This window comes from Rissa tridactyla, chromosome 15, assembly GCF_028500815.1.
Source record: "Rissa tridactyla isolate bRisTri1 chromosome 15, bRisTri1.patW.cur.20221130, whole genome shotgun sequence".
Lineage (NCBI taxonomy): Eukaryota > Metazoa > Chordata > Aves > Charadriiformes > Laridae > Rissa > Rissa tridactyla.
The window spans coordinates 14,545,173-14,567,918 of record NC_071480.1 but is presented as its reverse complement, the minus strand read 5'-3'; the positions used below and the strand labels follow the sequence as shown (position 1 = coordinate 14,567,918).

Genomic DNA, 22,746 nt, shown 5'->3' with positions numbered 1-22,746 from the left:
GTGCTGTGTTCCCATCTTCTCTTGGGTTTATTTCCACAGGGCTTCGGTCTGCTTTGGGCTCTGGTGCAGTGCAATGATGTGAGTTTACGTGATCCTGTTATCATGCTGCCCTGAGTGTTTCATTCTGTGTTTTGTTCTGAGACTCCTTGTTCTCTTCTGCCTGGTGTTTCTACAGTTCACCTCTGGTGGTGGAACGGGGACAAGACAAAAATGGGAACGGGGCAAAATGGTCCCATGCAGAATCTCTGCTCCACTTCTTCCTACAGCTATGGCTGTGTAATGTTTTATAGTTGTCCTCAATATACAAAGAGAAGACTTCTTTGGTCTGAGAGGCTCTCTTTGCTTTGTTCCAAATATATAAAAACGTATCAAATTTTAGCACCAGAAGTTTTATGTGTAAGGGTCTCTCAGTCTTTGAGATTACTAATCTGGTGCAAAATTCCCATTGTGTTTGTATAATTTTTCTTTTCTCGGTATTATCGTAAAAGTGACAATGTAAAAGAAACGAGGGTATGGGAATCTGAGAGAAACAAATGGTATACATAATGCTTCTGAGCTAATAAAGAGGGAAACAGATGAAGGCAAGGATAAGTAAAAACATAAAGATGGATGGCGGAACGAGGTAGAATAAACAGCAGTGAACAGAATTTCATCTTGTTTTGCAGGTTACAGTTGCGTGATTTTGCATTTGCTGTTACGTCGGAACCCAACATTTTAAAAAAAGTTAAATCTGGACTTTCAAAATATACCAAAATTATATTTTTAAAAACCTGTGAGTTACAGTGGATTTTGTGAACTTAATGATACTGAACCCTTTAGGAGCTTTATTTTTAAACAGCTGCTCCTTCAGAGTACTAGTGTATGGATTGTATTGTGTGGATGTCATAAATGCTGTTGCACACAGAAAAATAGAACCGCGTGATAATCATCAATACGATGATAAATAAATAAATGGAGCAATAGCTTTAACCACACACAAGTTGATATTTTTTATTTTTTTTTCCTTTCTTGCTCCTCTGAGTTGGATCCAGATTCTGAATAATTGCTTGTTGTTGTTAATATTTTTAGGATAATTGCCTAAGCGTAGCTGTTTTCCTGTAGTTAATTCCATTTTTCCTTGAAAATGAAGTATTTGTGTGTGGAGGAATTCTTGTAGGAATGGAAAAGCTATTACTATTTAAAGCCGGAAATAATTAAAGAAATATGAGAAGGCATTGTCTTTAATTCCAAATGTTGCAATAAAGAACATTAGGAGTTTATGCTCGTGTTCATTGTGTTCGTCATTCTCTTTTATTAAAATGTTTAGTATTGTCTTGTTGCAATAGTTGCAATATGATGAAAAAAGCAAACTTTGATTTAAAAGCAGTGGTAATGTTAAGTGGCTGAAGAGTTTGGATATAATTTTACTCTTTAAAACAGGGCTGTGTGTTTTTTGGTGTTTTGTTGGGGTTTTTTTCCTCCTCTAAGAATCAGTGGAAAACCAGCCAGCTGTTCTCCACTCGGTGCTCTGGTTGAGCATCTGAAACCTTTTAGAGCAAAACCAGTCAAAGTTTCCAGCGTATTGTAAACATTCCTTTAGCCCGAGTGAACATGCTGACATAACCCTCGCTCTAGGGGGCACAATGTAAAGTATGAACAGAGGACAAAAAAATGTGGTAGCTTTATTTAATAGTCTCACTTAAAAGAAAAAATAAAGTGTTCTATTAACTATTTACAGCCTTTCATTTTCTTTCACCGGTTTCTCTGGAGACCTACTGGCAATAATGAAATATGTATTTAAAGGAAAGCTTCAGGTGTACAAAAAAAAGTAACAGTTGATTTTTATTTTTTTTTTAATCCTTGTCTATGGGACTGTTATGTCCCTCAAGATGGTTACAGAGATATCAAATGACATCATCTTAATGATATCAACTATGAAGGTGCTTCAGTAGAATATACAGCTGTATGAAATGAAAAGTATTGCCTTCTGAGATGAACAGCATCAGCGTATTGTGCTATAACATGAGGTTAGCTGCTGTAACTTGCTCTTCTAATAATTAACGCAGTTAAGGGCTATAGATTTTTGACCTCACTAAATGAATATACAAATAGTTAACACAAATGTCAGAATTGTTCCCTTATTATTCTGAATGTCTTCTATTTCACATTAGTGTATCTCCTAGATTCAGTGCAGTACATTTCAAGACTATATAGTGCCCAAAATGTTGATGAAATGAGAAGAGCCTCCAGTTGGCTAAAGAAAGTCTTACAGATGATTGAATTCAGTTACTGATTTTTAATAAGCACGAAATGTTTCAGACTGGCACCTTTTTTGGGTCAGTTAAAAACTATCTACAAAAATAGTACAAGGAGTGACTTTGTTCCGTGTGTCGTTGTTGCTAGACGATTATGATTGCTAGACTTCAATTAAACTTGGTAATATTAAGTTTACTTTTTACATACTTTGTACAACTTTCCTCCAGCTTTATCAACAATGCAACCAACCTTCAGTGAAGAATTAAAGTTATTATTTCAAACAGTATTTTTATTGAAAAAAAAAAAAAAAAAGAAAACCCAAAACAATGTGAAAAATCCATGTCCGCCATACCAGCCTCTTAGAAAGAAGAAATTGGTGAGCTGAGTAGATGCTCCTCATTCCTCGGTATTGAGTTCCTATATTGTCCCTTACAACATAGATGATATTTTTCTGAATCCTAAACTATAATAGTACAATTGTTTTGTAAAAATAGTTACCTTAAATATGTTGAATGACAGGATGAATACTCTACCCTTGTACCTCCTTGTATAGGCGAGTGAAATGCTTTTTGGATTCTTTACTTGCTTGTTCAAAACCAGTATTTGGTGGTGTAGCCGTGACTCTCTAAGGGTAGAAGAGAAACAGGATTGGTGGGAAATAATGTATTTTATTAAAGGCTTTTTGACTCAGCACCTCTTTGAAATAATAAACCTGGTATGCTTTGAGCTGAAGTAATTAGTCAGGTGTTTCATTTAGAATTCTGTATTGGAAATATTTGAGACAGTCTTAGTACTGTTATTTCATCCTCATCGTCTTTGATTTGCCAACCACGGTTGGCTCTGTCACTCATAACACATCTTGGGCTGTTCTTTGTTAGTGTTAAGTGATTCTTCTTGCCTGGCTCTCCTGCGCTTGGTGATCTCTCCCCTAGTTCGTCCTTCCGATGGTTTATTTTGCTCGCCCTCCAGCTCTCTGTGCCACAGCACTGTTCTCCGATACCCGTCTCTTCCTTCTGTGCACCTCCTCTCTGGGTATCTCATGAATTTATTTGCTATCTCTGCTGCTGACTTGCTGGGCCACCTTTTAATTACAGTCTTGTCTCCTTTTATCTAAGCCGTTATCTACACCTGTCTCTCTAATTCTCCCCTCCATGTTCTCCTTGGTGAGGCTTAGCTGTCATCTCAGCATGTAAAAGCCCCGACTATTAATCTCTGTTCTAATCCTCCTCTCTTGATAACCGAGCCTCCATGGCCTTTCGTATATGTGGTGTATCTAAATCTTGTAGACAGTTTCTGCAGTGTTGGGCAAAATTATAACATTTTCCTTTCCAGTCACATTCACAACGCTCGCCCAGCCTTTTAACCCACGTCTCATTCATCATTTTGCAGTTGCTGTTTTTATCCTGTTTGCATAGCACCTAGCACAACGGTACCCTGTCATTATTATAATGAGAAATAGTTATAATAATTATTAGTGTGTTTAACCAATGTCTAGTTAATTTGTGAGCCATTAATTTTGAATATAGCGCATTATTCTTCTTAGTTCATAGAAGTGTGAAATACACACATGGAATATTATTTACTCTTAATTCATTAATGGCTGTAAGTAGTGGTTTAGTTTGTTAATGTTATCTTGTGATTTATTTAAAACATAAGTATATAGTTTAAAATAGTAATTGTGTTGTAAATATCATTCATTGTTACAGCTTACTTGAAGGAATCCAGACCAGCGTTTTGATGTTAACATCTCAAAATATGCAAACTGTAAACAATTTATAAGTGGATTCGGGCTTTTTCTCATAAAGACAAGCTCATCTTATACTTAAAATCAGGGAATGAAAGATAAAATTGTTCTCTACTTTATATTTTTGGCTTTATTTCTTTGAAATGATGAAACAAGTGCGAATGCTTTCTAACAACTTCGAAATATTAAAGTGCCCAGGGACAGGATAGGGATGATGTTTTGAAGGCAATAAATATTTCAGCTTCACATTTCAGTCTTTCTTCTTCGTTCCTTTGATCTGGCTTTGGTTTAGTTATCATTCCGCTTGAATGACTTCACACTGTCTTTCTTCCTCTCCGCACCAAAAAGAAGTGTTCTGCACATATTCCATATGTTTGGGCGCTCGCGGTGTAGGAGAGCCCTTGTCGTTCCTCGTTTGCTGGCCATAACTGCCTCTATGGTGAGGTGCTCCAACCACAGCTACGATGGGCGCGATTACGCCCAATGTGTAGTTTATGCAGAAAGCTGTCACTTAACTGTCACTGTTTGTTAAAAGGAGTAGAGCAGAAGTTGTTTTTTGTGTATTCCGGAGAATTGTTACTACTACTGAAGCATTTTTCTATAACAATAAACTAAACCAGTATCCCCTTCTTTCTACAAATACGTGGTACTTTAGGCCTTCATACATTATTTATGTAGTTGAAATAGTCTGCATTCTAGAAATTAAATTAAAGGGGCTGCTGCATGGAGTGGTTTTTAATGGTTATTGCACCCAGCTAAAAAATGGTGCCGTGGATGTTGCATTCGGCTGTAAATGAATGACCTGCTGCAGCGATGTGGAGCCCTGCCAGCGCCAGGGCACCCCCGTGGGAGAGCCCCTGAGACCAGGAGCGGGACCCTGGGGTCACTTGTATAAGAGCCTGCCCAGGGGAGGACGTGTGTCCCTGTACCGGACAGGTGCTCCTCTCTGTAGCTTATACACAAAGGATGCTAAGTTAAATTGCCTCAGTTTTGCTTTTGCGTGGGCAGACCATACATGTTTTGATGACGGTTAGGTTTTTATCTACTCGGTATGCTGTGTATTGTGTTGTATAGCGAGTCGTCTTCTCCTTTGGGAACATGTGTTTGTATAGGTTTTTTGTAAATCTAAATGGACTATATGAATGGCGATAATGGATTTTGATTCAGCACAGATTGGTAAAAGAGTGAATTTTTTATTTCTTGTGTCAACAAATAAAAAGAACGTGTTTAGAAACAAACCCAGCAATACCCTTCTTCAGCTGCCTTCCAGCAAGCGAATAGTTTGCAGTTTGGTGGGTGGTGAAGCAATTTTCCCTCAGACGCATTAATAATGAGGGAGGAGAGGAAGGAATGGGCAGACTTGTGTAACTACAGCAATTCTAAATGCATAGGATCGGTGCAGATGTGTAATTGCGGGATCATCAGGGGAATCAGCAGGAGGAGAGCCTGGCTGTTCCGAGGAGATCACTGTTGATCTTGGCTTCATCAGTGGGAGCCAAGGCTCAGCCCTTACTCTGCCTTCCCAGGCCTCGGCCTTGCAGACCAAGATTCTTTTTTTCCACAGGCATAAACCCAGAGTCATACAACCTGTGATAGACTTAGGCGAGAGATGAAGCCTCTCCCTCTCGTGGAGTCCATCAGAATCTATGTTTCAGGAGCTTATTCTGTGGCAAAATGCATCCTTACAATAGAAATTCCTTGCTCTGCTACAGTCGAGAAACAATGGTCTGTTTGGACATGAGCGAGTTTTAGCTGCTGCCGGCAGGATTTGAAAACCTAGCGAAGAATTTGCATATTCATGAATTAAAGCCTGGTATAATTTCCTTAAGACAACATCATGATTTTCACAATCTAGTTGTTATTCTGTCCTGAGAAGCGCTCTCAACTGCGCCCAGGGCGCTTGTGTGTGGGTGTGCTAATGGCATGTGAAACTCACTGTCCCCAGAAGTTGTCCACACGCAGGTTGTGGAGGTCCACACTTCGGACATGTGTGTGCTTACGTGCAGTCTGAAATGTTTTAATTTGTTGAAGAGGCTGTGAGCGAGACAGGGGCATCTCCTCTTCTCGTTTGCTGTTGTCAGCCCTTGCTTCCCTGCAGGAATGGGGGAAGGGAGCCCTGCGGCGACAGAGCTGGTTCCTTCCACATTTGCTGGGACATCTCGGGCTTGTTTAACCTCTCCTGCACGTCCCTGGCTTGCCCTGTGTTTCATTTACTTGACTTGCACTGCTGTAATGTCTTACTGTGTTTAGTTGTTACCTCTTGGAAGACGCTTTACGAAGCAAGGAAAATATTTATGATGAAGCATGAAGAGGAAGTATGTAAGTCGTTTATATTTTCCATTTATCAGTACACTTCAGAGTGCTGCTTTCTGAAATTGCAATTCTGGACTTCATAGTCAACTTTTCACTGAGGTGGTTTGTGCTGTAGAAGATTGCTCATTCTGTTGCCATATCCTTTATACACTGAAACAAGAGGAATTTGCTGCTTTTTAAATTGGGGCCAAAGAGTAAATGCACCCTATTTTTATATTCAAACCGGCTCAGCTTTAGGGGATTGAAGTGATGTAATTGTATTGTATTCGGCCCCACAACTAGTCCAACTGAAAAAAAATAATCTTCAAAGTGAATATTTTAGTGCTTCATGCAAGGCACATTGCTCAGTGTCTTGGGAAAAAAAGTAAAGCTTTTCTTATATTTGTGAACTGTGGTCCATTGTTGTACGTGTTTTCTAAGCCTCTGTACAAATCTGAACTGCACAAAAAGCAGAGTGCGCTAGCTCCCAAATCCTTAAAAAAATGAAGTTTTATTCCTGGTTATAATGAGATGTTGCATCTATTCATGGGATTAGGTCCTTCAAAGAAAGGAAGGTGCATAGAACCAGACTCCTAAAAGTTTACATCATAATATTTCAAAATAAAAATATATTCATCAGGAAGATGTGTAAATGTGGAGGCTCGTTAACAGCACAACGACTGGCATCTTGTTTAGATTTGTTGCATTTCCATCTGACTGGACCAAAAGCGTTGTTCCAATGTCTCTTGATGCGTTTGAATAAGCTTTGGGTTTCGCGCTCGTTTCCAGCGTGGATTGGAAGTATTAGATGTGTTTTGTGGGGAGGGAGATTCGTGACCCAGTGCCCATAACTGACTTGAGGAACTCTGGGAGGAAAAGTTGAGGTTTTTTCCCTTCTCAGTGTTTGCTGCTCGTGCTCTGCTGGTGAACCCTGCTGCTGCCCACTCCCCTCTTCTCCTGCAGGGTCTTCAGCCCTGTGTAGGTCTTGGAAGATATTTCAGCCTTTTACATGTTCTTTCCCACAAACTGCTGTTAGATTTTTGTTGTGGGAGAGTGAAACGACATGCTCACCATAATTCAGTATGAAAAAGCCATTAACTTAAAAATTTCTGTGTTCAGCAGCTCCCTACTACATGGGTTTCGAGGGGGTGATTGTGCCAAATGCCTTTGCAGCTAGAGCCGATGCCGAACTCACTCGTCAGACGCTTATATCATTTTCAGCTCTGGCAACATCATTGGTGTGCCCGTTCTGAGAAATGTCCGGGGATTTTTGTACTTGCAATTTTGATCTTTTGGATCCTCTGTAGGAGAAATGGTCTTTTTGCGAGTTGAATCCAGATGGGGGAAAAAAATGTTGATTTTGGTGGTGTTTTCTTTTTTGCTGTGTAATTTTTGTTGTCTCATAAATAAATGGTGAATATGGTAACTTAGATTAATACACAGATATGCTTCCCCTGAAAGGAGTTTAGAAAATGGAATTGCTGTGGCAGCAGAAATAAAGCGTGTCTGTGTAGGAGTGATGGATACTCTCTAGCAAATTTGAAGAAAATTTGCACGCTTTTCCATGAACACAAACCCCAAAATCCTAAACAATTACCACCAAAAATGTGATACAGGATTTTGTTCTGTTTTGCTCCAGTTTCTGCTGGCTAAGAAAAGTATTTTCCCTTTTCTGTAAGGAAAATAGCAGTCTCCTTATGTCTCAGTTATTCCATCAGCTGTTAGTGAGGTAGCAAAATCAAATATTTTCTTAAAAATATGCATGATGAAAAACCTAGAAAAGTAAACAGTAATATACTTACTCAGGGCTTGTGGCATTTCTTTGATCTCTTTGCTAATAGAATTACGCTGCTCTCCTACGCTGCAAACGGACACTTTGTGAAGATGTAGGATTATGTTCTTTGTCCCATTGTCAAAGCCTGGTATGAAAACCACAGAAGAGGATGTGAATGCTGTAACTTTGGGCTTGGCAGCTTCCTGACCTTTAGAAAAGGCTTGCTCAGTGCTGTAATAGCTGGTTCAGTGCTGGCAAGGTGACAGACTAGATGAATTAGCTGGTCTTTTCCGTCTCTTATGTGTCAGATTCTTTGTTTTATATGGAAATAATTTCTGTCAAAATGGGAAATTTATCACGAGGTACTTCCTCCGCCTGTAAAATGAAAATGTCAGCCACAGGTCTGTCTGAATGTGTCTTCTGTTACAAGCCACTGGTGCAGCCAGCTTTGTCCATTCATACACCATTGTGTTCCCCTGTGTTGTAACACAAAGTCGGGCAACGCCGCTGACCTGTGGTGATAGAAACGTGTAATAGAAAGTTAACAACACTGCCCGGGTGTCTTCTGTGTGAGGCATCGCATCAAGATTTCTCAAATATTTGCAAGTGATCAGAATTTTTGTCTGTGATGTGTCAGTATGGTGGGCCTGTCTATTTTAGGGGTGTGTATACACATACATATGTGTGCATCTGTGTACATAAATTGTTGTACCTGCATTACTGTTGATACACTCTGATGTTTTAAGAAACCCAAACCGATTTCTATACATGTATTGACATCGATATGTCAAATAGTATAGGCTGTTAATGTGGAATATCTTTGCATAAGGATTTAACATCTGTTGTTACTTTAAAGGCTGAACAGATATTACAGCATTATGGGTTTCTAATAGATTAAGAAGGTACCGTATGTCACGCATTACCCTGCTTTGCATTTTGAGACGTGTCAAGCAGTGAATAATCCTGCATCTTGTCTGAGCAAAGATGGCACCGGGATAATTTTTTTTGTTTGTTGTTTAATGGGAGAAGAGGAATTCATTTAAATATTGGGGGGGTGGGCAATATACTTTGAAAGGTGAGATTAAAAGAAGGGGGTTATACAGCGGGTAGTAAACCATTCAAGTCAATGCAGATTCTGAAGATGGGGGTATTGTCGTAAGCTATGAACGCCGTGTTTAGGTGTGCGAAATTCAATAAGAGAAAGTGCAAATAACTCCAGCCTTCTATTCCCTTCTTTAAAGTATTGCTAAGGGAAGTTTGGCAGAAGCCGGGACAGGAAATTGAAATCTGAATACTATTTTAAACTGATAGGGTTAAAGGCCTCTCTTTTACACCAGCACACTTGTTCTTTTATTTGATACTTGAACTCTGAAAATTTTCTGTGACTTTCTAGGGAGAAGGAGGAGCAGCTGACTCGGGTGACAGAGGTACAGAGGCTGCAGGCCCAGCAGGCAGATGCTGCCCTGGAGGAGTTTAAGCGGCAGGTGGAGCTGAACTCAGAAAAAGTCTATGCTGAAATGAAACAGCAGGTGAGAAGGTCACAATGCCAGCCTTTCTGAAACTCTGTCTCAGTAGGATAGCATATTCTGATCTTATAATGCCAGAAACATGCTTCACTTGAGAGTGCTACATCAAAATCTTTCACAATGTAGTGTCTTTGGAGCAAGTCAAAAAGGGATGTTAGCAGTTGTTTCATCTTTCTAACAAAGCCAGAATTGTCATTGTTATAAAGATATCTGCGGTTATGATACTGATTAGGGATTTTTCAGGAGTGAGAGTATAAAGTGTTAGTTTATACACCCCTATGGAACAACGTTTGTAATTTTCCACTTAAATGTGTGTCTCTTCCTACTCTTTTTGGAACGACTCTGTCTTCCGTTAATGAGGTCTCGTAATCAGTTTGAGCCTAAACAGGGGCAGAGCCATTGTGGCTGCTGGCAGTCATGTGCCATCTTTCAAAATTCATCTTTCTGTCCCTGAAAATTAGTACCGGGAATTTATGTGAAAAGGTTTTAGTGTCTTAAATTCCTTATTGGGGCAAGTGATAGCTAAACCGTTGTCCCTGGGATTTTACAAATGCAGCGTGATGAGTGAAATCAGGAACAAGCGATGGGCGATCAAAAAGAAGGGGAGAGAAGGGAGTATTTCCTTAACTTGCACATGCCGTGTATTTCAAGCTTGTAATTCTACCTGACCATGGGCTCGGTTTTCCAGCCTCACCTATCATGGCCAGCCCTCGCTGCTGACAGGAGGATGCTGCAATCTGATACTGTCATGGATTTCTGGGCATGCTGGCTTGTAATCTAACAAATTCTTTTTGTTGTTCTCCCGAAGTTTTTTTTTCTGAAAATCTTCGACAAAAGTGAGAAATTAAGTAAGGCACTGCTGATATTTTTAAGACTTGTGCAGACAGCAAATAATAGAACTTAGAAATTAAAAAAGCAAGAACAGACTTATGAAAGCAAGATTTGTTCGGCAAACTAGACCCATGAGGGCAATATGACAAATCCTACAATTTTAATACGACATTTTCTGTGCCATGAGACTCTCCTCCAACTTCTTCATGAAAACTTAAAATAATACCTTATTTCTGCTCCAAAATGGATATAGTCTAATTCTAGAAAGACTAATAATTGTTTCGTTAACTTTAAAAAAAATCATCAAACAAAACCAATCCAAAAAATGTGCAAAAGTATTTGGAAAACTTACAAAGTCAATTGTCATTTAAAAATGACTGCAAGCTTCTTCCAGAATATTGCTGTTTTCTGGGAAATTTTGAAAATAAATCTTGCTATACTCCAAGAATCAGCCGTGGGGTTATTCTGTCCGTACTTGTATGCTAAACTCTAGACATAGTAAATGATAGTGTACGATTGTGCAGTACTGTTCTACAGGAACCGAGGCTCAAGGAAATACATCAAAGAAACACTATTGAAGCTGTCTTCAGAGCTTTGTCCTTTCTCATTCTTCTGCGCGCACGTACTCTTAAGATAAATCACCCCTTAGATTGTAACAGATTGGAAAATTCTGGTTTTTTGTGGTTAGGTGGAAGGTATTACTTATAAAGCAAAAACCGTAGTAGCTATAGCAACGCTGTACTTTTAACTACACTAGAAATATGGGGCTTCTAAAACCATTTTTTGGTGTGTGGTAAAGTTGATTATGGAGATAAGTAGAATGAGGTCTGGCATTTTCAATTCTTGTAATCAATATTTGATTCATTGGTTTGGTTCTGTGATATTTTTTTGCCATCTGCTCCGTATTTTGTCAAACTTGTGGTTACTAAGGCTCGTCTCATGCCCATTGATGGCTGAGTGGTACATTTTTTTAACTCTAAGATCTGCATTTTTTTCTAATAGTAACTAGCAAAAAGAGAAACAATACATAGTCTACATCATGATACTTTAGATCTAGTGTTTCCTGGCTTTGGCAAACGATGATCAAGAGCCCTCATTGCACTTGTTGGAAATATATGAATGTGACCTAAGGAGCAAAGCACAAAAGCCAGTAGAGTTAAAGCATCTTTGCATATGTTTTTACTATTTCACTTTTTAGAATGGTTTCATTCTCTTAAAAATAAAAATCCTTTAATAAAATAACAGTATTCTTTATTTATCTGGTTTTAGTTGAGCTGAGTAAAATATGGCTATGAACATGCAACTTGAGTAAGTTTGGAGGCAGAAGAAATTATTCATAAAATGTTCACTGAAGCCCCTTTTCTTAATAGCAGATGGTAGCAGTGAGGTTCAAGAAATATTGGAAGGATAACTTCTTCCTTTGTGTTCTATTTTTCCACTTTGTATCTGGCCAACAATTCCTACTCTTCTATCTTCCTCTCTTGCTGCAGTACTTTCCAATAAAATGCTTTTCTGAGAACTGCCTTTTCCCTGGCTTAGAAGCGATGTCCAGGCCGATTGGCAAAGACATCTGTTGAAGACGGAGCGTTCCCTCGGGCCAAACAGGATTTTGGCTTGTGGTTCAGGAATTCATGCGTTTCTTCTTTCGGCGCAGCAGATGGACCGGTGGCAGCGCTGGTCCTCCTGACAGCTACACCCCTTTCTGCCTTTTTTTAGGGGAGGCAGTTTCTTCGCTGCTTGTGCTGGGCCCTAGGTCTCGCAGTAACTGAGGAGTTGCACTGCAGCGTGGGACCGTATATGTATATTCCCCTGGAAACACGCCTGATGTACAGCTAGCAGTTGTGCTTTTGATACAAAAGCCTTTGTTAATTGGGTTATGAAATTGCTTCCTTGATGCTGTGTGCTGGAATCTGTGGGACTCATTATTCATAAGCGATGACTATCTTCAGAGAACTTTACTTGCAGCCAAATAATTCTCTTTTAAGTTATTTTACTGATTTAATGTAAACTTGCCTTAAATGTGTAGTTTGTGCACTGACTCATACATGATTTCCCTTGAATTTCCACAGGCGATATATTTTGAAGTGAAATATGTTTGAGTCTTAAATATGTCTAGAAAAAATATTCACTTAATTTTGATGGGATGTTCACCGCTGTCAAATGCAAATCTGAGCCAGTACTTTGCAATCGGGAGTGGCGTGGTGTAGGTGATCACTATGTCCTTAAGTAACTAATAATCCGGTATTCACTGAACATTAATTTTCACTCCATACAAATAGTATTATTATCATTCTCAGCAAATTATCTTCCTGTCTTTGATGGTTTGCAAACAACTGTAGAAACATCAGGACATTTCAAGCTATGCCTTTTTAAAAAAAAATATTAAATATTCCCTTTCTTTTACCATGTAGATGGAAAAGGTTGAAGCAGATCTAAGCAGATCAAAATCGCTCCGGGAAAAGCAATCCAAAGAATTCTCCTGGCAATTGGAAGAGCTCCAGCAAAGATACGAGCAACAGGTCAGTGGGTTTGGGGTGGGGTGGAGGGAGGAGGGACATCGTTTCACACAGATGTAGGTCAGTTCTTGTGGCAGGCTTAGTCCTGTTCTCACCCTGCATTGTTGTTCTTTGTATAAAGACAAAATTTATAGGTATGCAGAGTTTATGCGATGGGGGATGGAGGGAGAACAGTCTACACAGAAAATATTTTTGTTTCTTCTTTGTACCTCTGAATCTTTCAAATTGTTTCCCAGACTTACAGGTGGCAACACCTATTTTCATAATGACCAGATGAAATTATTTAATGTGTTATCTGTTTTTCTTCTTGTCAAGAACCAGCGTTTTATTCTTTTTTATCGTTTTTAACATGGGGAGTGTTCACATGAATGCTTGTTTTGGCCCACTGATAGTGATTTCAGGGTTGGGAAATATTCAGGAAACATTTGGGTGGAGACAAGAAAGTTGAGTTCAGTACTGTAGGGAAGCGTAAAGGGAAAAAACAGAAGTAGAAGCAGACAAATTATTGCATTAGATAGAACTGAGAGCTACACAGCTGAAACAGCCCATCAAACACTTGTGTAAGTGGTACTTTGTCATGAAACTGAAGTGGTGCGTTTGGGGACACCTGCTAAAGGATGGGGAAAAAAAAAAATTAGCAATGAGACAGCTAGTCCGTAAGCTTGAAGTTCTCTCTTATCAGTGTTTCTGCATGGATATAAGTTTACGTTTCCACCAGGGAAATGCGGTTTCATTTCTGTGTATCTTCTGTGCTGGTAAGAGGATTAAATGTTCCCGTTGGTTTGTGGTACGAGACCTGCCCTGGTCCGTCTGGAAGGGACTCTTTCACTAATTAAGGAACGGGATCACTTTGGTAGGTGTTGAGAGAGACCTTCGCCAGTGCTTGGAGGAACAATAATGTGTTTTGTGCATGGCTCGCCGCTTAGATTTGAATCGATGAGTGAGTTTGTTCGGATCAAAGTATTTTCCTTACTCTCAGAATTGTCAACGTGACTAATTGGGTTGTCACCTAACAGAGGGTGAGAAACTGTCCCATGTCCTAGATACATCTCCACGACGTTTTGTTTTACTGCGTGATATTATTTATGATTCTTCTATTTAAGGATTCAGGATTAGTCCGGATTGCAGAGATGTTGGGGGTTTTTGTTTCGTGGGTTTTGTCGTGCAGATGACCTCGTTTGCCAAAAGAACAGTAAGAATTCTACCTCTCTGTTGTGATTGAGTATAATCTCTGGAATAAAGGCCAGAAATCACAAAGGCAGTCACTACTATGTAATTGTGGCAACAGATTTTCTTCAAATTATTTATTCTTGTGAGAGCCGTTGCAGTAATTTCTTGCATTAAAGGTGAGGAAGTTCGACGTGTCAATCAAAGGATGCACTGAAATGCTGGGGGTAGCTGGGTGTCTGCCTTAAGGTGAATTTTTTTATGGAATCTCACATTTACATCGTTTTAGTGATATGATTGGTTCACTTTCTTCTGTACAGTTCTCATAACTTGTGGGGCATCTTTAAAGTCCTAAGTAAGCATTTATTTAAAGATTATTTTGTTTTCCCAGAATTAGGAACATGATCTATAGAGATATGTACTAATCTGCAGTTCATCAGATGCGATGACAATCCTGTTCCTACCTACAGATGGTAATTTTTTCACTTTCAGTATACATGGCAAGAGCTACCGAGCCATAGATACAGTCTTCTGCCAAAGAATCTGCTGGTTTTGCGCACTAAAGGAGAATGATAACACCTAGTAGTGTCATAGTTTATTTTTAATATGTTTTCTTGTATCATTATGCCTATTATATTCAGATCTTCTGGAGACTGGATCAAAAAACCTGATAAAACAAGAAATAGAAAGGGATACTTCAGAATTTTTTGGTGAATCTTTTTCCATTGGTATTCTGTATCAAACATCAGTGAAAGCATTCTGCACTAAGAGGAGATGTTGGCTGCGTCACTTTTATTTAGGATAACTACTTTTTGCTGTAAGAAAGAACAGCTAGGCGTTATGAAACATCACTGAAACCCAAGGAAAGGGTTTCAGCACTAAAGAGCTAAACAATGAGAGCCTCAGAAGAATCCTGTTTATGCCCTTTTTTGAAATTTATTTCTCTTCGTACTTCATTTGGAATGTTCTTTGAAAGCTTGCAAACACGAAAAATATGTGACCCTTCCTGCAGATTGCAATGGGTTATCATTAGAAACGACGTCTTTTTCGTGTTGCCACTTCTGCAGTACAAAGCTCCTTCAGCCCAGCCACAGCGCGGTATGAGCTCAGTTCTTCCACTCTTAAAATTTCCTTTCAGGAGTTCCAATTTCTGTTTCTCTGTATTACTCTCTATTTATGCTTCCGAACTTCTAAACCATTTTTAAAGCAGACTTTTCCTTGCCTTGTTTTACTGCATATTTCTTTGGTGGTTACTTGAGGACTGATTTAAACTGTTTAAATTGAGCAGTAAATTAGAACTGGTGGTGCGTTTCAGCAGGGCTGTAGCAGACTTCCAGTTGGGAAACAGACACCCAACCAAAAAACCGGATATTTTAGTTAACTGAGAAATATAGCAATGGCTTTGTGATGTTCTGCCTCAAGTGTCTGAATCTAATCGTCAAATGGAATTTATACAAAAAGGGAAGGAAAACTGGCCTTCAGATATATTTTGCGTAGGTTGGCATGGTGAGTGGCAGAAATACCACACAGTGTGGTTGCCCGTAAATTTAATCAAGTTCTTCAACCTGAGAAACACCTCGGAAGTGAAGGAACCTCAGAGCTGTGCTTTTACCTCTCTGCTTTATACGAATAGTTGCCTCTGCTTCACAGGACTCTCCTTCAATGTTGATTTCAGAGACGACTGGTGTGAACATGGGCTGTTTGTTGTGGGGCTGAAACATTGCTCTGCCTCCAGATTAGATATACTGATATATTATATATTGGTATTTATCTGATATTTATCTCAATAAATAACCTGATATATATCAATATTTTTTTTAATTTTCCTTGAAAGAGGATTAGGAAAAAAACATACAGAACCATGGACATTAATATTTTGTTAACTTCTCGAATGCGTTTGAGTCCATTAATAAAGCAAAGACGAACTTTTGGATCTTGCAGTAGTTGGTTTCAGCTGTCACGTGTCACTCCTGGTTCCAGCTTCATCTGATTCAGTGCCACTTTCTTTTGAAGTATCCACTGAGAACACTCTTAGGGAGAAACTGGTGCCTTTTTTTCTTTAAATATACTTTAGCTCAACTTTGTTCTACTTGCAGCTGTTAGATTTGAAAGTATATTTTGAAGAAAAAAATAACTCCAGCAGCACCACAGTTCCTATCTGCTGGGAGCAGCTGCTTTCGGCACTTCAAAGCCAGTGGACACCACAGCGAAGGCCTCAGCCTTTCCTGCCTTTGAAAGGGTTGCAGTATCTATAGTTGGCTTTATGGCAGTGTCAGCACAGGAAAAAAGGTTGTTTGGTTTTTTGCACCCCCTCCCTTTTTCTCTTTTTTTCTTCTTTTTTTTTTTTTTAATTGTTCCTACTTTCTAATTACATCCTCAGTTTAGCTCAAAATACCTGGGAGGTGTTTCTGCTGAAATCATTTTCCACAAGCCCAAATGTTTGAAAGAGCACGTGCCCAGAAGTTTTCAGTAATGGATTTTAGGTAGGCAAATTTGACAGAGCAGTTAATGACTTTGCTTTTTTCCCCGCATCCACATCGGTTGGGTACTCTTAGAGAGCACGTCTGTCGAGGCGAGCTGTGGGACTGCGGCAGAGCGCTCCTGGTGCAACAGGGCTCCAGGCCGGCATGTTCCGCAGCAGGGTCAAGCACGGGCTCACCTTCCTTTCAAGCAGATTTTCATAAATTGCCGTGAATGGAACACTTTCAGTGAACTTCTGGAGATCTTAATGTTTAAATGGCATTAGCTTGTCCATAAAGAAAAAAAATAGCAATACTAGATCACTATGATCACTGTTACACCCCCTTTTGCTATAAATAGCTGCTGAAGTGCTATGACTGAGTGAGCGTGCACAAATTGAGGTGCAAGATTAATAAGAGCCAAAGTCTGTGAAATTTCATTTCCTAGCAGGGACAACACACTATGGAAAAGTTGGTGAATTATTGTGATAGCAGGATGGTATTACTTGCTGAGTTATGGACAAGTTCTGAGATCAGATGCCAACCTGAGTGTATAAATAAGCCTTTTTTTTTGGTTTGTCTTTTCCATTTTAAAATACTAATTATTCATACTTCCATAGCAAAGTGGAAAGCTATTACGTGATAGCTGGAGAATGTCCCCGTATCTCAGGAAATCCTTTCTTGCGACATTTATTGTTGGGTTCTGACTTCTGTAAAACTTGTGAAGGAATCATTGAAGTTGTCGTCTTGTCCTGTTTAGCCAAATAGGAAAGAAACAGGACACCTTCAGAAATATTTTACTGGGTACTTAACAGAATCTCTTTGAAATCATGTTAAAGATGAGAGAAATAGGCTCCACTTTTAAGTTGGGAGCAAGACAAAGGTGTGGTTGAGCTTAAATATGCCTTTTATATTAAAGAAAGAGAGGTAAAGAAGTGCAGAATCAGCTGGTTAAAAGTGAAAAAAGCATGGCTGTAATCTTACCTGCCAGCAGCAAGGACAAGTATCCAAGGTAGTGTTGGGAAATTGTTCTTGTTTTAGCAGTGCGCTGGAGCAAAGGAAAATATTATTAAGAGGAGAAAAAGGATATTCTTTAGATCTTTCTGTATGTCTTGTCTTTTCTAACTTCCTAGTGAGGTTAATTTAAAGAAAAGAATGAGGTTTTCTCACGTAAAATACAAATTTAACACAACCATTGTTTTTATATATAAATGTATATATTTAAAAACAAACATCTTATTCAGTGCTAGCAACACCATTTAATATTAAGGTTTCAAGCACAATCTCATGCTCAGTTGCTTAAAAATATTGTAAAGTGCTACTCAGATTAACATTTAATGGTTGGGCATCTCTCCTGCTAATTTTTAGCTGTTTAGCTTTGTGCCAGTTTCACCAGCGTTTGGATGATCAAGGCTGAGATGATGCTGGGTTTTTCACTGAAAATTGTAGTGATAATCCCTGGGAATGCTGGAGGTAGGGTGTTTTGAGCCGGTTGTGTTTTTATCTGAAGGTTGGGTATTTTTGACCTGGGTGTGTTCCCATATTTTTCCCTTGAAGATCTACTCAAGTGTATTTAGGTAATAAGGATTGTTATTCTGTGTTACTCTGTGTATGAGAGCGCGGTGTAAAGGCTGTGACCTCGTGAGAGAGAGGGGAAAATACGGCCTAGGTAAGGAACAGAGCAAAAAGTGGGGATTAAGCATTAAAGCAAGAAACCGCTGTGACTCGGGGATGGGACTTGGCAAGGACGCTCCTCAGGGAAAATAGATTCTGTCCGAAAAAAGAATTTGGGAGTGGCTGTGAAAAGCCAGTGCAGTGGAGCCTAGAGCTATTTAGGCTGAAGAAATGTCACTTAAGTCCTGTGGATTGGGAGCACTGGAGAGGCACGTCCTGCAGAAGGGGTCAGTTGGAGGGGTGATGTGGGCTGAAGGGTCTGTTGAGCATGAGTGGGCTTTTCAGCAGCTACCGTTCCTCATTAGCTCTTGCTTCAACTGTGGTGACTCTGCCTTTCTAAGGTAGGAAGGGAGGAGCGTGAAATGCTGCTTCTACATTGGATGCGTTGAGTTTACAGTCCCATTGTGTTTATTTGGTATATTACTTTTAGCTCAATTCATCTTCCAGCTGGTGGTCTCGTCTTCAGAACCGCCACAAACATCATCGGTCCTATCAGAAGACACGGTCACCATGTGTGCACCTTACACTGTGCCTCCAGTGCCATGCTCATGCCTTCGGAGGCCTTCAGCTGGACACACGAATAGAGATAACAAGCATAACGCTCCGCTGGCTTTGTCCCTGCACCTTTTCTCCGTGAAGAGTTCCTGGCACTGCACTTACACCCTCGCTTTTCTTCTGGCCTCATTCTTCCTGTTCTGTTTCTTCCAGCTGCTTTTTGACCGATCTGTTACCCACTCAAGTGAAGAAAACATTTGCAAAGATGTGCTTGAAATACGGTATTCCTCAGACAGACTAATGTTCCAGGCATTTCTTAGCTGTGCTTTAAACAGTCCGGTTATATTCAGAGATTCACGATCCGTTTTTAATATGCTGGCTTAGTTGTAAGGACACAGTCTTTGTAAAAAGCTTTGTTCCTCTCTCCTTTGTCTGTAGTCTAAGATAATTGAAATACAGTCTGTTCTTGCATGAAGGCCAAATGAGCACATTAGCGGAGGCTCTAAATTTTTCATGTCATCAGCAACAAGCTGCATAAATTTCATTTAATAAATGAATCTAGGATGCATAAATGTTTCCTTTGAACCATCCTAACACACAGATGAATGCCATTTGCGCAAAATATCTGAGGAATAGTTTCTTCGATCGGCAACATCAACTTTTCACTTTATGATACAGCTAAAACTCACAAATGGGAAAAGGATACGAATGTAACCTCCAAGTAAAGAGTGGGTGGAAATTCTTCGCGCTGTACCATTGCTGTTTACAGACTTGTTAACCAGACGGATGGGTATTTACACTGTCTCCTTCAGGCATCTAACTTGCGTGTGATTCCGAGTTAAAAGCCGGAGTTCCCTGTATAGTCAACAGAATCAACTTCGGGGGGAAGACGGAGAGGGGAGATCATTCCTAGAACGTAAATTGGTGCCTGCGGTAAACAGCAAGGCAGGCTGCGAAGGCCTGTGGAGTCACTTCTCGGTGTTCAAAGAAGGTCCTTGGATAAACTCTGAATCCCCAAACAAAGCCTACGTACAGTAAATTCTGTACCAGGGCCTGCTACAAACAGATATTTGCAGTGACTCAAAGTATAATAGTTTTAAAGAAATATTTCTGTTTGCAGAAATATTGGCTTTACTGGGACAGGGGGTGGAATCTCCTGGTGTTTGTCGGGTGGTAGGTGATGGAATCCCAGGGATGCAACTGCGTTTCCGATAGGTTGGAGATTTACTAACGGATTTACTCACGGCAGGAGGATTAGGAAGACAGGAGGATTGATGTGAGATTTGTGCTGCCCGTACTTTAAAAATATTAAAATTCTGGAAGGCCTTTGTAAGTAAAAATTTACAGATCGGGTATATAATTTTTACACACAGTGAGACCGCTGAGGTGTGGTGGTGTGGTGGGGAGGACCAGTCAAACTGCAGTCTGGCTAAGAGCCCAGCTTGGCTCTCTTGGAGAATTTCTTGCAAGTCTTGGTTTGCAGTTGAAATACAGTTATTAGTGGTTGATTATAAGGTGAAGTATAACAGGAAACACAGTCACGCCAATTAAATTATTGCAGTCTGCAATGAAATAGAAAGTAAAACCCATTCGCTATGCATGTACGTTACCCTGGATGTATTTGCTACTTCAGTGGTAATATATGGTTCTGCACTGATGTATTTTTCACTGCCCTCGGCTCATTACAGCCTTATATCTTGGGAGTACTTTGTCTTCCAAATGATAGCAAAATCTCAAAAAAAGGTGTACTTTTAAAATCCATTAATTCATCTGCTGCAAAGTAGTTCTGGTATTCTCCCTTGCCTTGCAGTGGAGATTCCTTTTTTCCGCCCAAAGTTATGCTAAGCCAGAGCCCAGCATGATTAATACTCCATCCTCCAGCCTCTTATATCAGATTACTGTTAGAAGCAGTGTATTTGCGGAGATGGGTAATCCCCGTATCCTTGTGAAACACGCACGTTTATTTATAGGCTTAGGAGACAGAAACCGCTAGATTTTACCAGAGCTGTTATTTGGGGATAGATCGTGTGTGGTGCTGGGCAGCGGTTGGGGCTGGTTTTTGAGGAGAGTAATGCTAATGAAGACACCTGATATACAAACACTCTTAAATGCTTGTAAGATAGAATTGCTGAAAAACAGAGGTGCTACATGCATGCTGTGCGAGTGAGTTCAGCTCTTTGCCATGAGGTGTGTCGCTTACTGGTGGCTTCTCAAGCCTCAGAAGTTCAATCGTGCCAAAATAGCGCTAATAAAACCATCCTGCCGTGCAAAACCATATTTTATATACGTGTTACTTACAATATTTCTGGAATTGTGGACATAAATTTACATGAATTTTCGTACTTTGGTGTCAAATATTTATTGTAGCAGTTACATTTTTCAAAGAGGTAGTGAGCTAACTAATTTCCTTTCCCTCCTTTGGGGACTATAAAAAGAATTTCAAAGGCATGCTTGTTCTTGAGAACAAGTCAAAATTGTTCTAAAATTGAAAAGCCTAAACTTAGTGTGTGATGCAAAAGCAAAAACTGGATAGTAGAAGGTCTTGTCTATGTTAGGGACTTTAAAAAGGTATTTGCCGGCATCGATTATATTACAAGTATTTGGCTTCTGAAAACATCTTCTGCAATCAGCCGGCTCTTTACTGTAGATCTTTGTTCTTCAGATGTACCAACAGCGCTAACAGCAGCGTGGTTTCACTGTAGGTCTTTATTAGATTGTCTCTCGGTTTAGCAGGTGGTTCTAAAGCACCTCCAGGTTTGGGCGCAGTGGTTGGAAGGGCGTCCTTCGTGGGCAGCCATGTCCTCCGTGGGACGGGCTCGATCCACGTTGCCAGATTTGTTTGACGGTTCGCGTGTGTGTCCGTTTATATTTATGTGAGTGAATGGCAAAAGACTGTCACGGTTTTTGGATTAATCTTTTTTCAGCTTTTTGTTAAGAATTTTGTCATCTTTTTTTCAATTCTTTTCTCTGCAAGAGTAAGGGAATATTGCTAAATTTCAGGTAAAAGCAGAGATTTAAAAATAAATGGTGTAATTCTGGTGCTGGCTTAGTTAACCAGGTATTGGCTGTTACCTTGGATAAGGTTCTGTCGTTCTGTTGCGGAAATAATTAAAAAACGAAGGATACAGTCAAGAGGAATTCATGAATTTAGAATTCTCGTGTTACTCAATACTAACGGCACATCATGGTATGGAACAGCCCTGTGGGGTCTGACAGCCCGGCTTGTTCCAGCGTCCGGGCCGGAACAGATGTGCAGAGAAGAGAATAAGAGATTTTCATCTTCGGGAGGGCAAAATGAGGAAACATCTAAGCCACAATGAATACGATCTGATTATGGTAATAGGGCGCACACTATTATTTAATGAATGTTTCTTTTCAGCGTCGCCCCTAATTCCCATTGTGCATATCGTGTTGCTTGTCTGTCTGAAATGTATAGCACCTAAACCGGGCTGTCTTCTAGGCCCTTCTGCGCTGCGTTTGAGCGGACATTTTAATGTAATCTGGTGGGGTGCTAAGCATCTAGGGGTAGATGCAGAAAGATCTCAACATGATACAATTTTTAAAGGAGGCGGTTTTGTTATCTCATTCATAAAGGCGCTCCCTGACTCAAAGAGGAGACAATCCATACTGATTTATGAAGAATTAATACAGTTTTCATGCAGCTTCCTCTGATGAAAAAGTCTTGTTGTTGCTGAAAAACAGCATGGGTTGGGGTTTTTTTTCCTTTTGTTGGTATACATTAATTTTTTTCCTTTTTAAAACAAACAAACAAACAACAGCAGTGCAAGAATGAGAGAGGGAGGAGTGGCAGGGAAAGCGTAGTGCTTGGCAGCAGTTCTGAGGAGAGGAGGAGGAGGTTCAGTGAACGCTCACCACTGCAGTCAAACAGCCACTCGGTCACTTCGTGTTATTTTTACAGGAAAGCATGTTTTGTTGGTCACAAATGTAGGGTACTTGGTAATATTCATTAGGGAAGATGGGTTTTCCAGGTCTTTGAACTTGAGGGAAGAAAATGCTCTCGTCCCCATCCTTT

The 22,746-nt window shown here is 39.9% G+C and overlaps 1 protein-coding gene across 7 annotated transcripts in view; it reads left to right on the top strand.

Annotated features, from left to right (window-relative positions):
• Positions 1-22,746, top strand: part of CEP112 (centrosomal protein 112) — a 171,584-nt gene that overhangs the window by 56,489 nt on the left and 92,349 nt on the right. For all 7 annotated transcript variants that reach the window (XM_054221303.1, XM_054221301.1, XM_054221308.1 and 4 more), the window contains 2 exons: positions 9,439-9,574; positions 12,814-12,921. In XM_054221303.1, the coding sequence (XP_054077278.1) occupies positions 9,439-9,574; positions 12,814-12,921 (244 nt within the window). The remainder of the gene's footprint in view (positions 1-9,438; positions 9,575-12,813; positions 12,922-22,746) is intronic.